The following is a 15,273-nucleotide window of genomic DNA, read 5'->3' as shown; positions in this document are numbered from 1 at the left end:
CTCAAACAGTAATAGAATACCCCTTTTGGCTTTTATCTCATTGGAGTTAATTTTGTCTTCCTCTGGATCAACATTGAGGGTTAACAGGCCTTACATTCTATAATATATTAAAACCCCAGCTGATCAATATACTTTGACTAAATAGGAGAGAAAAACGCATCATAAAAGTAGAAAATTCTGGTTGTAACGCTTTGCAGTCTATTGCCAAACTGAAGGGCACAAAATGTTAAAAATGATACCCTGATTAATGACTCATGCCAACTCAAAGTACTTTTATTTACAATGGATATATACATTTTACTAACTTCTGCAGGCTAGTTAAGATGTTACTCAAACCTTTACAACTGCATAATGTCAAATGTTCACATGCCTACAAGAACTTTAAATACACATGGCACAGAAAGTCATTTTTTAACAGTTCCCCTGCATTAACCATTAAGATTCAACACAAACCTTGTCTTACAGTTTCATTACGACAGATGTAAGATGGGGGTAAATTGTACGTTTCTTATAAAATGGTGTACTAATTACCCAGTTTTTGGACATGATCTATGCAAGATTATGTAAAACGTAAGTTATGTAGCAAATGTCTCACTTGATACATTCATTGTTATCCAAAACTACGAATTGGTACATAGCTAGCATTCGTTTATCTCGCTGTGTCCTCCGTTTGCCAATGCTGCATTTGGTTCCATAGAGTGCATCCTCACCAGTTACCAACATTGTACTAAATAAATAAATACAAATAACATGAATCATCGTTAGATGAAGCCATAGTCCTTGTGACAAAGAAGTCCCTTTGCTCCAAGAGGCTTTCTTCCAAAACATTGTCACAAAATAGGTTTTTATTTTGCAAATAAGTTCCCAAATATCTGTCAGATGCTTCCCAGATGCAAAGTCCACAGAACCTTTAGGGTAAGGAAAAGTACTTGTCCAAGTGAGTTCACCATTATTTGTGCTCCTTAGTTGGTGCGTAATACAGTTCCATTGGTTTATTCACCTTCCAGTACTTTTCGCTGACTAGTTCCAAGGAAAATGAACCGTTCAGCACCTAGAAAACAGATTTAATCAAACATTGTTTCACAGGAATGTGCATAGCCTGAACAGTGTTAATCCAGGTATATACTAGGTATATGTCCAGCCGCTGCGTATACAATATCCTCTACTGGTATCCATATACATGGCAGTGGAACTTCCCTACATACAATGACATACAGGTAGTAACCCTTCTATAAAATATCTGGTATAATTAATACGAATATTAAGTGCACTTAAAGTGGTCGTCTGGTTACGGAAATCTCATGGGATGTCCGCAGGAGGACCGCACGGAAATTCTGCAAGATTTCCAAAGTGAAAAGACGGTTTCAAAATCTACATTATTTGGCGTGGGTTTTGAAATGGCTTTTCACCCTGTAATCCGCTAGAGAAACCTCTCCCCATAGAGAGTCCGCAGCGGAAACGGCGCCAAAGTTGAGATCTCGCTAATTTGTATTCTGCGCCACATGTCAGTTTCCTAGCGGCGCGGACAGTTGGCAGCATGTGACAGATTTTTGCAAATCTCATCCACTTTGCTGCTTAGCCTCAGTTTAAAAAATGCAGGCGGAATTTCTGTGCAGAGGGCCTGCACAGAAATTCTGCAGCATTTCCGTCCCATGTGACCCCAGCCTCAGGGGTCCAACTGTGCTACAAAAAAAGGAGCTGTCCGTATCTGTCCTCTGCCCCAGCGATCCAGTGCTGCAGCCCCACCGCTGTTGTAGCGTTTGTGGTGGAGGAGGTAGTCATCGGATGTCACTTGTTAACTGTAGCCAATGGGAGGCTGTAGCATCATAGTTTTGAACTTCTGGCATCATGGCGTACAGGATGCGAGCGCCAACGCCAGAAGTTCAAAACGGCGACATGGCAGCAGTTAGGTGACATCATTCTCCACAACAAATGTGGAAGAATCACTGGATCACGGGAGCGGAGAACAAATAGGTACAGCTTGTTTTGTGATTTTAGCACAGCTGGACTCAGAAAATGTTCTCTGGTAACTGGACAACCCCTCTAAGTAGATAACTTGGTGTACTCCTCATAACATTTAATGAATACCGCTCACAGGACTTTAACAAGTCTCCTTGCCTTTAATTTATTTAGTACCATTTTCAGCTACCTAATTGAATACATCTATGTGGACGCAGTATGAGGGCGCTCCAAAATGCTTGCAAGTGTGACCAAAAAATATTTGGCCCCTACATTTTTAGATTTAGGAGTCAAAGGCGATGAAGTGATTTTTTTTTTTAGCCTCTAGCCCTGTATGGACTAAAAATCCGCTGCGGACAATACGTGCCGTGGGGTGTTGGGTGGAATACACAGACTTACGTTTTGTATTTCTTCTTTTTAGCTGCTTGACATAAGAAATATTTAATGGAGTATAATAACATCAGTATTTTGCATCTAGCCCAAACCTGTCAGATGCGGAATACTTAGAGAATGCAACATTATTGTCATCCACATTAAAGGTTTTCTTATCCACTGAATTCTGCCATTTAAAGCCCAAAAAGATGTCAGTTCTTCCTTACGAGAGGTCCTTTCCATTGTGGAACTATTCTAAAGCTTGGTTTCATGACTCCATTGTAGCTGTGATGTTATACTCACTGTGAATTGCCCGTTGGCTGTAGCGATATAAATTGTGTACTGTTTTTCGCTGGCAGTATTCAGATTCATTTGGTTTGTCTCTCCTTTACTTCGAAATTCTTCAAGAGCCAACCTGACTGCCAAGTATTTGGATAAGTGATCAACTGTAGCATTCCCAGAAGTCTTTATGAACCTTTTAACATAAAGACATGGTTGTGTTAAACATTTTATGTAAGACTCTTTCTTATTGGAACCTGTGAGAACAGTAACACTATAGCCATTTAAGGAAATGCCCTTTTAAACAAAAAACAGAAATCAGCTAAAAATATACAATTAGGGCTGCGTCCACACTTGTGTTAGAGCTTTCCAGCTCTGCGTTTCATTTTTGGAGTAGAGAAAGGTTTCTGTTCTTTCCCCATTGATTTCTGCTCGTTTCCGGTCACTTTTTTTTATAGAACAAATAGAGGAGTCTGCAGCATTGCTTGTTCCGTAAAAAAAGGGGGAACATAATCAAATGGAAGCACATGAAGCTTTTTATTTTCTTGGACACCCATTGAAATCAATGAAGAAAAAACAAAAATGTTTAATTTTGTTTCTTTGCCCCTAAAGCAGAATAGAGACAGAAAACACAAGTGTGAAAAAAAGTCTTATATAGAGGATGTTAGTTATACGTGAAAACTAAGAGCTTGAAACAAGCTGACATACTAACCATTAACCCTTTCCAATCCATTTATTTTTTTTCATCCATTCTCCCCAGCTCCAAATAAATTGGAGCTGGGGAGAATGGATGAAAAAAGAATAAAAAATTGTCCTTCACCTTCCTGATCTGAAAGAGTTCAGGAGGGTGCTGGTGGTTACATCACCGTCGGGGGGAATGCGGAAGTATTACTTCCGCATTCTCCCTTCAGCCTCCCGGCTCGGCGATCACGCGACAGCTGGGGTCAGGTGGCACACAGCGGTCACATGATCGCTGGGCGGAATGCGGAAGTAATACTTCCGCATTCTCCCTTCAGCCTCCCTGCCCGGCGATCATCAAACAGCTGGGGTCAGGTGACAACCGGCGGTCACATGATCGCCGGGCGGCATCTCCGTGCATTACATAGCGCTAATTGAGCGCTATGTAATGTGTAAAGTAGAAGGCAGAAAGGGTTAGAAACCCTTTCTGCCTTCTCCTCCGGGGTCCTTGATGAGGACCAGTGCAGGAGTGTATCTGAACCCGATGTGTCTGATGATCGAGTGCAGAAGCACTCCTGCACTGCAGTGTTGGGCCTGTCCCGACGTCGGAGCTGTGGAGGAAAATGATGTCGGGGCAGGCCCGACATTGGATTGGAAAGGGTTAAAGGACAGCCAATGACTTGTTATGGCAGTCATTAATGGGCTTTTACAGTGCTGTTGATTAATGGCTGCATGGGAAATTGTGCAACTGTAAAAGTTCATGGCTGTCCAACAGCACAGGTACCCCAAGAGAAGGCAACAAACAGCATTTTACCATTTCTGCATTCGGGACTGCTCTTCCACCTCACAACCTCAATTAGTGCTTATTGCTGGGTACCAGACTACAAGACTATGCTGCTGGATCTATCTAGATCCAACATCTCTGGCCTGTCAGGTTGTCACTTGTCAGGGTTGTTGTCCCCGTAACTTGCGCTGCTATGGCAGTTCTAGTTACAGAGGAAATACTACATTTTCTCTAATTTGTGCTCTTAACAAAAGCAAAAAATAAAATTAAATGTCCATCAATTGTATACGAAGACCTGCCCCGATGCAGTGACCCTAACCAGGGCATCTTTTATCAAAAAGCACAATGGTTACCAATTTACATTTTTATTTTAGGGTTCTTGTTTAACCACATGAGGCACTTCTCTTCCCTGTTCTTATACTGGGCCGGGTATAGCAGTTCAGCTCCATCCACTTGGATTGGGCTTGGAAGCAATACCATACCATGAAAAGTTGTGGCACGGTTTCTGAAAAAAAAAACGACCGACCCTTTTTTTTCTAGTTTGGGCAAATGCCTATTTGTCGTGAAAAATACACAAAAATTAAAATTATAGCCATTCGACCAGGATATGCATAAAAATACTGTTCTACTCATTAAAAGTTGTTTTTTTTTTAAAGTCCACTAACTGGTCTAAGACTTTATAATCCAATTGCATGAGAATGACCACCCTTGTGCTGACATCTCATGCAAGGACAGTAAGAGGTTTTAAAGAATTCAATACCCCTTTAACCCTTTCCAATCCACTGTCTGACATCTGAAGACATTATGATTTAAAGCTGTACAGCTCCGATGTTGTAAGACATCCGTCAGGGTTCTCTTACTGTATAGTGCCAGCCTCTCTGCTGTCGGAGCCTATCCAATTTGTCACCTCATGCAGTACTGTTGTCCAAGGAGGCGGCAGCATCAACAGTGTAGAAATAGGTTTTATTGCTCCATAAAATGGCGACGTTTCGACTTAATCTAAGTCTTTTTCAAGCCTCAGGCTTTTTCTACAATTTCTACACAGTTGATGCTGCCGCCTCCTTGGACACCATTGCATTTATTTGGGGTTGGGTTCATGACCCCACAGGTGGCTTGGCATACACAGATTGGAACCTCTGCACTTAAGTGCATGTGTTAGGTGTGCTGCAGGACTTTCCTATTTCTACCTCATGCAGTACTGGCTTTAGCCAGCATATAGCGCCGTTTCATAACAGCAGAAAAAGAGTAAGCCCCCTAGAAAAACCAGGATACAAATTGGATTGGAAAGGGTTAAATCAGCATCTCAGTAATCACACCTTTCCTTGAGCTGCAAGGTTTTAAAAATGGCCAAATTTATAAAGTGATTTTTTTTCTAAATTACCGAGTCTGAGCACTATCATTCTTCTCCATTAGTGTAGGGTGAGGCCTAAACACCAACTCTATCTCACTGGATCCATCCAGCGCAGGATCCATAGTGACAGCTTCAGCGTTCGTGTCCAACTCTAAACCCGAGTCATCAGATGTCTTCGTCCTCTTGTTGCTCGGCCCCGCTTCTTGATTGCTGTGCACAGAAGCATTACTGCAGTGGGAACTGTCTGCGTTGTCTTCTGCCCCACTCCCATTATCCACCTGCTGCTTTTTACCTCTCTGTAACCTGAAAAGAAAAAGTCCGCCTTTCAGAAATGTCCAGCATCTGACACAGTACATATGTATTTATAACTTAGACCAACTATGTAAAAAATAAATAAAAAGGTTTGACCAGTTTCTGAAAACATACCTTACATTACGTTTAATGCAAATATGAAGAAATATATCCCTATTCAATGAATGAAGACAAAGTCCATAGTCGGCCATTCTTTTAGCCTAAGAAAGGATATGGTTGCGCTACGAAAAGCATGACGTTTTCTGGATGAGGTTCCCAGCCCCTTTTAATATTTACTCAGGGCAGGATGATCTTCACTATAAAAAGGCAATGCATAATTGTACTAATGAGGATTTTAAGATGAATGGTCATCAACCAGCCTCTTACGATTACGTTCACCCATTTCTCAGTTGACTTTGCATTTGAGCCACACCAACTACTTTCCTTCAAAAAGCAAGAACGGATCCCAAAAAGGAGGATAAATCTAAACGTGATTACCGACGCATCTGTGGTGCAGGATCCTGACCTAAATGGATACTTTAATGAACAATTCTTAAGATAGGAGTATTCACCAAAAGTTGCCCGAATGAACCAAAAACACGTAACATGCAAGGTGTTAACCCAGTTCTAGCTTTTTGGCTCTACTTTGCAGGGACATCCATGTGAAATGTGTTCTCCAAATACTTGTTAAGCATTTCAGAAACATTTAACAGGCAAATGTTACAGTGAAAAGGAAATGTTTTGCTGCACCTAAATAAATATTTTGATGCTAAAAAGAGAAAATTCTAAATTGGCTTACCATAATGTTCTTCTCCTGCGGTTTGTTTAGTTTCCAGAAGAAGAAACTGGTAAGCAGATTAGAATGTTCTCCTTTCCCTGTACACAGCACAAAACAGAAGATACCTCTAGTAATTACCTGTGCATTCATTTCAAATGGGGATATATTTTATGCCAAGAGATCAATTTCAGAAACATTGTTTTTAATCTGCTGAGGCCTCAAGTACATGGCTGTATTATGGATCATTGGGGAATGGATCCGTAGCACCCCATGGGCCCATACCGTACCTCAAGGAGTCTCTAATTTTATCAGTGAACATCCTGGCGTGCGCCATTGCATTCCGTTCGAGAGATCATTTTTCCATAGAAGCTTTGCTTCTGGGACATAATATAGGCCTCTTATCACATACAGGTTCATACACATACAATTTTGCATACACTGACCCTTTGTATGAGAATCACAATAGCAAAATCCCAGCACAGAGATGTTGAATACTACTAATCAATAAAAGGATGTAAAAAAATCCAAGACTGTTTTGAATTACAGTGAGTATCCAAACTACAGAGAAAGATAAATAAACGAATACAAATACACTCATGTGAGAGCCCTAACAATTACCTGACTGCTTCAATTGCTCTCTATGAGTTTTTTAAAGGGAGTCTGTCAACTTAAACACGCTGTCCAAACTGCAGGGATGATGTTATAGAGTAGGAGGAGCTGAGCAGATGGATATATAGTTTCATGGGGATTCAGTATTACTTGTATTCACTTATATCACTGCTCATTCTGTGCTGAACAGTCCAGTGGGCGGTCCTATCTGTGACTGACAGTGTGACTGTACATAGAGGGAAGGCTGTCAATCACTGATAGCTCCGCCCACTGGACTTTTCAGCTCAGAATGAGCAGTGATATAAATGAATAAAATGCAAGTAATACTGAATCTATCCCTAGTAAACTATATATCAATCCGCTCAGCTCATCCGGCTCTAAAATACGATGCCAGTAGTTGGGAAAGCTTGTCAGAGCCTACAGATTCCCTTTAACATGCAAAGTCTCCCTCCAACACTGCAATGATTTGTTGTATTGCTATGGTCCACCGCTACTTCAAAATGTCCTGCATGTGACTGTCAGATGGAAGTGCAGTAAGCCTCATTACCAACAAACCTGCATCATGGCTAGACACACAGATATTGTCACTTGGGAGTCACATGTAGCTCCAGACTATAAAAAGGATCTTACAAGTAGCTCATAGCAATTGCTTAAAGGGGTTGTCCCGCGCCGAAACGGGTTTTTTTTTTTTTCAACCCCCCCCCCCGTTCGGCGCGAGACAACCCCGATGCAGGGAGGTAAAGAAAGCTCACCGGAGCGCTTACCTGAATCCCCGCGCTCCGGTGACTTCTCTACTCACCGCTGAAGATGGCCTCTTCCTCCGTGGACCGCAGCTCTTCTGTGCGGTCCATTGCCGATTCCAGCCTCCTGATTGGCTGGAATCGGCACGTGACGGGGCGGAGCTACACGGAGCTACACGGAGCCCCATAGAAGACTGCAGAAGACCCGGACTGCGCAAGCGCGGCTAATTTGGCCATCGGAGGGCGAAAATTAGTCGGCACCATGGAGACGAGGACGCCAGCAACGGAACAGGTAAGTATAAAACTTTTTATAACTTCTGCATGGCTCATAATTAATGCACAATGTACATTACAAAGTGCATTATTATGGCCATGCAGAAGTGTACAGACCCACTTGCTGCCTCGGGACAACCCCTTTAAAAAGAACCTGTAATCATGAAAAACGGCCCTAAAGTGTAGATAGGTGAGGAGACACAGAATCTAAGTCTGGAATTCTTCATCTCCGGGCTTACTGTCACTCCTCTGCAGTAAGTCGGCTAACAGCATGTGCGCTGCATAGTAATGGATCCCCCGGACTTCTGAGTTCCGACAGCAGGACTCCTAGATCCCCCAGTGGCTTATGGTGCATTTAGACAGAACGATTACGATTCACAAAACGAATATTAATCGCTCAGTTTAAATGTGAGCCAATGACTGAGCGACTAACAAGAATTGTGAGGTTCTCATTCGTCATTCAGTTTCAGACGGCATAAAAATCAGCGCCGGATCGTTCACTTGTCGGGCAGTTTAAAAAGTGAATGTGGAGTGTTTCATGTAATGACACTGAGCGATAACTCAATGAGAAACGTACAGTCTAAACAGCCTTCCTGAGTGCGAACAAGTTGGAGATTATGTCACCAGCTCGTTCACTCTGGCACGCGAGAATCGTTAGATTCTCGTTCTGCATAAAAGGGCCATTAGTGTATGTGTTCATTATTATGGTGTCGGTGCCTTACAAAGCGTGGGCCATTTACCAGATAACTGCAGAGGAGATAAGAATTGCGTAATTGGAATCTCTATCTTCAGCTATACATACAGTACTGTTTAAGGGTCTCAGAACGGGTTCACCCGGATCTCAACATCATCCTATCAGCCTGGGAATATGTGAAGACACGAAAGGCTTTGACCAAGGCTATATCCGCAGAAGAGATTTGGTTAGTTCTGCAAGGTTTTTGAACAAATTGCCATACTGAATTCCTTCAAAAATTGTGTGCAAGTGTACCTAGAATAACCGATGCTGTTCTGAAGGCAAAGAGTGGTCCCACCAAAAAAAGGTTTGATGTCCATTTCTCTTTTGTTCACTCACTTAACATGTTATTAAATCGACAAAAAAATGTTAACATTTCTATTTTTGAAAGAATTCTTACTTTGCAGCATTTTTTTCCACACATGTGAAAAACTTTCCCACAGTACTGTATATTATAGTAGTTCGGGGCTGTTTTTCACGGTGACAATTTCCCTCTAGTCTAGTGCCTAAAATGTGCAGCGTTGTCTCTGTGCACTGGTGTACGGACCTCAGTAGTGATAATGCTGGTTCAGGTTGTAGAGAAACAAGGAGCACATACCTGGTTAATCGAACCTCACTCATGCGGTATGTTTGAGCACATTATAGCATGCATTATCGCCCACATTACCTGTTCATTGCTTGTATTTTTAGGCCTTCCTCAATACTATGGCTTAGCGCTTGCTGATTGTTATGTTTGCTGATCCTGGCCAAAACTCTTTCCTGATGGGCTTCATATTCATCACGACTTGGGTAGATTTTACTAATAAGGGCATCAAAGTTTGGGTCTGGTCGTAGTGATCTCTTGGATACCAATTTTTTACGACATGTCGGGCATTCCTTATTTCTGGGAAAGGGGAAAGAGATGGAATCAGTCTAAAACAAAACCACGCAAGTAAGTTTTTTAAATTACACTGACCGGTAAGTGAGGTTTAACCTTGTTCTTGAGAGCATTAAAAAAAAAACCAAAAAAAAAAACTGACAGTGCAATTTAAGAATTAGGAAGAATACTTACTTTTTTTTTTTTTAAATGACTACTTGCCTAATGCCCTCCTCTTTGAGCTTGCCACTTCAGAACAGAAATGGTCATCATCAACCTGTGCCCACCCACCTCATTGAACTTGAAGGATCCTGGCCTCATACACAAGATAGCTGTTGATTGCAACCCAACTCCACAATAAACATGCACTAGGCCAAGCTGCCATGTTCCCCCCCAGTGGGAATGGATAAATAATCGCGCAAGTCAAAACTATTGCCCCCCCGCTCACCACCCATAACTACTGCCAGAAAGTCCCTATACATATTATATCGTCAGACAATGCTGTCAAAGTTGGCCTACTTTTATCTAATGTGTAAGACTAGCTATAGAGACGATAACTAATACTTCCCTGACGTCCGTCTCCATTACTGCGCCATGTAATACATGCAGTAGTGCACAGGTAATAAACCCGCTAACACGCTGTGGAGCCAGGAGCAGGGAGATCACACTTCTACAGGCATTTCCCTCTACTAGCTCGTATGAATCTGTACAGCAAAGTGATTAATGTTAGCAGTCATCTACTATGATATAAATGTATCAAATGGTCCAGATCCTAACAAATAACGTAACTGAAAATCATCTGCAGATTAACCAGAGTACGACCAAGCGCCATACACGTACGACGGTTAGGTCGGGCCTTTAACCCAGAGCCATTAAAAATGTATGTCATGGATTTAAAGCTCCTGCAAGCTAGCAGAGGCAGGACAGGTGTCAGAGCAGGAGGTAAGACAGAAGTGGTTTATAACAGATTCGGTCTTCTCTTCTGCTATGCAGTGAATAGAGGAAGCAGCAGTGCTGTTCCCTGTATTAGACCCGGCTCCGCTCTGCCATTCATTAATGTCACTTCTCAATGGGATTCTTATGGATGCCCCAGTTATAGTGGAAAATGGAAAAATAAGAATAAAAAAATAATTGACATTGTGACCCCAGAGGTCTTACATGAGATCATATGGGACATAAATGTTAACATATTAAACAAAAAAAAAAATGATAGCATAAAGTATTAGCCGACCCGAGTAAAAAAAAAAATTGATAAAAAGTGTTGACTAGAGTATAAGCCTAGCTATACTCGAGTATATAATAGGTAAACAAAAAAAAACAAAAAAAAAACCAAAACACAATACTCACCTATCAGCCGGCGTCTGTGTCCCCGGCAAGATGCTCTCCTCGGCACTGTGGCCAGCTGCTGCAGTCTTCTCCCCGCTGTCTTCTCCCCGGCTTGCTTTTATAATCCTCGCTGTCAGCACTGCGATTGGATCGAGACGGCGCTCAATAAACCAATCACAGCCATTCAGAATGACATCACTGAATGGCTGCGATTGGTTTATCAAGCGCCGGCTGTGATTGGCCAGCGCTCGATCCAATCACAGCGCTGACAGCAGGGATTTCAAAAGCAAGCCAGGGAGAAGACGGCGGGGAGACGACTGCAGCAGCTGGCAACACCGCCGAGGACAGCATTGCGCGGGGACACAGACGCCGGCTGATAGGTAAGTATTGAGTTTTTGCTTTTTTTTTTACCTCACCCAAGTATAAGCCGAGGGGGGCTTTATAGCACATTTTTTTTGCGCTGAAAAACTCAGCTTATACTCGAGTATATACAACAAATAATAACTTCACCGCCTACACAAATCCAGCCACCATAGCAGCCCTGTAATCTGAGATTATACAAGTTATATATGAAAAAGGTGGTGGTGCAAGAAAAATAAAAAAATTGGACCATTAACCCTTTCTAATCCACCGTCCGAGGTCTTTCTACATTCTGATTGAAGCTTGTTCAGCTCCAATGTCAGAAGACATCAGACAGGGTATTCTTACCGTCTATTGCCAGCCACTCTGCTGTCAGAGCCTCTCTGTGGCGCACACACTGGCTTTAGCCAGCAGATGGCACCGTTGTATAACAGCAAAAAGAGAAAGTCTTTTAGGAAACCCTGAATCCAAAATTGGATTGGAAAAAGTTAAACTACCATTATGTAGTGTCCGGTCATTTAGGACTTGGCTCTCTTTGAAATCAGTGGGAGCCGTGCCTGCAGTTACAAGCGCCGGCCACTACATGGGAGGTTGGCACGGAGGCTTCCGCTCTGACCTCTGTTATTGTGGCACTGACAGCATGCGCCTGCACAGCTGATCAGTCAGGGTCCCAAGCGGTGAACCCCAGTCCATCAACTATTGATAACCTATCCTGATGCTAGGTCATCAATAGTAATTGCACGGAAATCCCCTTTAATGACCAAACTAAAACCAGCGACCCACTTACCCACTTCTGAGAGCGGTGATGATGCAGTCGGCGCAGAAGCGGTGCAGACATTCCTTAGTGGTCATGGTGTTCTTAAGCATGTCCAGGCAGATGGGACACATCAGCTCACTGTGCAGGCTTCGGGGCGACACCACGATTTCCAAGCCATCCGTAATGGCTTCCTGTTAAGAGATACGGGACTGTTTAGAGAGGCTGGAGAAGACGTAGAGGCGTACTTCTAGTGACCGCGTGGCTACCTGTGGCGTCCTCTGCAGCTCGTACAGGCTTAGCTCCCATGTTTTGCTCAGTGGTTGAGCACCATTGGTCTGAACAGCCTGGGACATGGTAACTGAAAGATACGAAAATAGCGTGAGACATATGATCAAGGAATGACTGTGGGGTTACACGGCCCGGCGGATCGCACTGCAGTACGGAGCCCATCAACAGGGGCCGAATCCTGGGCCCCATAAGCACAGGAACTCCGGACTCCTGCCCATCTCTAGCCTGGAGTGCTTCTGCCTACGTTGCGCTACATTCGGACCTTCTGGACAGGCTCCATACTACAGCGAGAGGGAAGTACTTGAACATTGCTGCGTAGCCGGAGGGGAGAGCGCGGTACGGCGTTATTGTATTACCCTTCGACATGCCAATATTCCCAAATAGGATTCCTTTTTTTTTTTTTTTTTTTTTAATATATATATTTGCTTACATTTTACCACTTTTGGAAAAAATAAATTCAGCCTGTAAAAGATTAATGGGACTATTGCGACACTACTAGAGTAATGAGGGCCACTGGTGGCAATCTAACACTAAGGGACACTGGGGGGCGCTATTACCAAGTGCGTGCGTGCGTGTGATACGCTGTCATGCGCAGCATAAAATCGCTGCCCTAAGCGGCAATAGCCGGCTCGTACATCGGTAGAGCGCAGTGTTCTACAACACGCTCGTGTGAGCCCGGTGTCAGGGTTTACCGCTGTGAAGCCAGCGGCGAACTGGCCTGCCACCGTGTATGGCAGCGATATTGTATTGCACAGGACATCTTATCTCACGCACGCCTTCATACGCGGTCTTCCTGTTTTTCTTCTTTACTTAAATTTCCCGTGCGGTCGCTTTACAACGGTGCGTGCGTGTATATATACAGATAGTCCCTGACTTGCGAACATTCGAGTTACGAATTTCGCTAGATACGAACTATCTGTCCTGCACAGTGTGATGTAATGCTATGGCATTACATCATACTGTGCAGGGACCGGACAGGCTTCTATCAAGCCTGATAGAAGCCTGTCCGGTCAGATCGCGGGACACTGCGGTTGCTAGGCAGCCGGGGGCCTTCTGAAAGGCCCTAGGGCTGTCTATGCCAAGCGCCTATCAAGCCGTGCGCTTGATGGGCACTCTGCATAGGCAGCCCTGGGGCCTTTCAGGAGGTCCCCGGCTGCCTAGCAACCGCACAGCGTCCCGCGATCTCATCGTTGGACGCTGTACGGGCCCCCTGAACGTCGGGTGCCGGCTGTTTCTTACAGCGGGCACCCGGCGGCAGCAGTTCCGACGAGCCGCGCCGCTCGTAAGAACTGTTAACACTTTAAATATCGCTGTCAGAGCGGTATTTAAAGTGTTAACAGTTCTTACGAGCGGCGCGGCTCGTCGGAACTGCTGCCGCCAGGTGCCCGCTGTAAGAAACAGCCGGCACCCGACGTTGTATGGAGCGGGATCCACCCGCGATCCCCTCCATACAAGCATTTGTTCGACTTGCGAACAAAACGGACTTGCGAACGGGCTCCCGGAACGGAACCTGTTCGCAAGTCGGGGACTAACTGTGTGTATATACATATATATATATATATATATATATATATATATATATATATATATATATATATATGCAGCCCACACACGCACAATATAATTGCGTATGGGCGGCACTGATTACGCGCCCATAGAGAACAATCGTCTCTCCCCTGCGTAATACATGGCAAAGCAGAACATTGCGGGGTTTTTTGGGGGGGCTCGTGTATTACGCAATGCATACACGCAAATGTGAGTGAAGCCGTGTGAGTCAATGCATGTGATCGCCTGCGAACAACCGTCCTGTGAGTCCGGCCCTGCAGCGAGCGATAGGTAGGTAAGGATGTGTGTAGTATTTTACGTTTTTTTCCCTTTTTTATTTTTCCTAAATAGGGCGACTAAAAATGTTATTTGGCCCGTAAACGTTTGGCCCTGGGGGCCGGCAGCTCCCAGGTACATTATTATTTTAAACCTGCAGCGTCGCTCGGATGAGAGGACAGAAAAACAATAAAATGGCAAGATTTTCCTCATCACAAAAGAAAAAATTTTTTAAATGGTAATTTTTTAAATAGGATTAAGCCCAATTTTTAAGCCGATCTTGCCCTTTTGTCGGAGCGGCGGCGGTCAGTAGATTAGGGATGCGGACTAGAGAGGGCAGAGTGGTGGCAGCACAGCAAGATATCTCCCGGCTGCCGTCCTCTTCCTCCACTACAGTCTGTCATCCAGCAGCCGCCATCTCCACGGCTGGGAGCCGCAGACTGTCTACATCCATGGCCGCTCGTCTGTCCCTGCAGCTCTCCAGCTGGTGTACAACTACAACTCCCAGCATGCTGATGGGTGAGGGATGCTGGGAGTTGTAGTCCCCTGCAGGACTGACAGCTGCGGGTATACCGGGGCAGCAGCCACAGCCCTTTGTTAGCAGCCGTGCCGCAGCCTGCACGGTGTGTGCCCGCAGGTGGCACACTGTAACGCAGCAGGAGCTGTGGATGCCGCTGCGGTCAGGGATCCCTGTATATGCTATGGCTGCTGCCCTGTATACCCCGCCCGCAGTGTAATCCCACGGCTCCCCTCCGCAGACAAAGGCTGCCCCGCACCGCGCCGTCCTCCGCCCGTCTACCGCGGACTAGCGGCACAACCATGGCCCCTACGGCCCGGCGACACACGGGAGGCAGCCCTACTCACCGACTGCTGGCTGGGTCCGCTGCCGGGGTGACGAGGAGGGAGCTGCGGGCTGCGGAGTCCTTCTGCTCGGCGAACACAATATGGCGCGAGCCCAGCAGCAGCAGCATCCGCAATGGAGCTCGGGAGATACTGCGCAGCGAGGGGAGGGGAGAGC

General features: G+C 44.7%; 1 protein-coding gene across 1 annotated transcript; it reads right to left on the bottom strand.

Annotated features, from left to right (window-relative positions):
* Positions 1-257: 257 nt before the first annotated feature.
* Positions 258-15,254, bottom strand: RNF2 (ring finger protein 2). Its single transcript, XM_066597092.1, has 7 exons — positions 15,120-15,254; positions 12,413-12,504; positions 12,177-12,337; positions 9,515-9,730; positions 5,454-5,726; positions 2,635-2,806; positions 258-1,051 (listed from the first exon to the last, which is right to left on the bottom strand). The coding sequence occupies exons 2-7, from the start codon at positions 12,497-12,499 to the stop codon at positions 950-952; spliced, it is 1,011 nt and encodes a 336-aa protein (XP_066453189.1). The 5' UTR covers positions 12,500-12,504; positions 15,120-15,254; the 3' UTR covers positions 258-949.
* Between the last annotated feature and the right edge of the window lie 19 nt (positions 15,255-15,273).

Source organism: Eleutherodactylus coqui, chromosome 3, assembly GCF_035609145.1.
Source record: "Eleutherodactylus coqui strain aEleCoq1 chromosome 3, aEleCoq1.hap1, whole genome shotgun sequence".
Classification (NCBI taxonomy): Eukaryota; Metazoa; Chordata; class Amphibia; order Anura; family Eleutherodactylidae; genus Eleutherodactylus; species Eleutherodactylus coqui.
The sequence above is the reverse complement of the archived record's forward strand: the minus strand, read 5'-3'. Positions and strand labels throughout refer to the sequence as shown.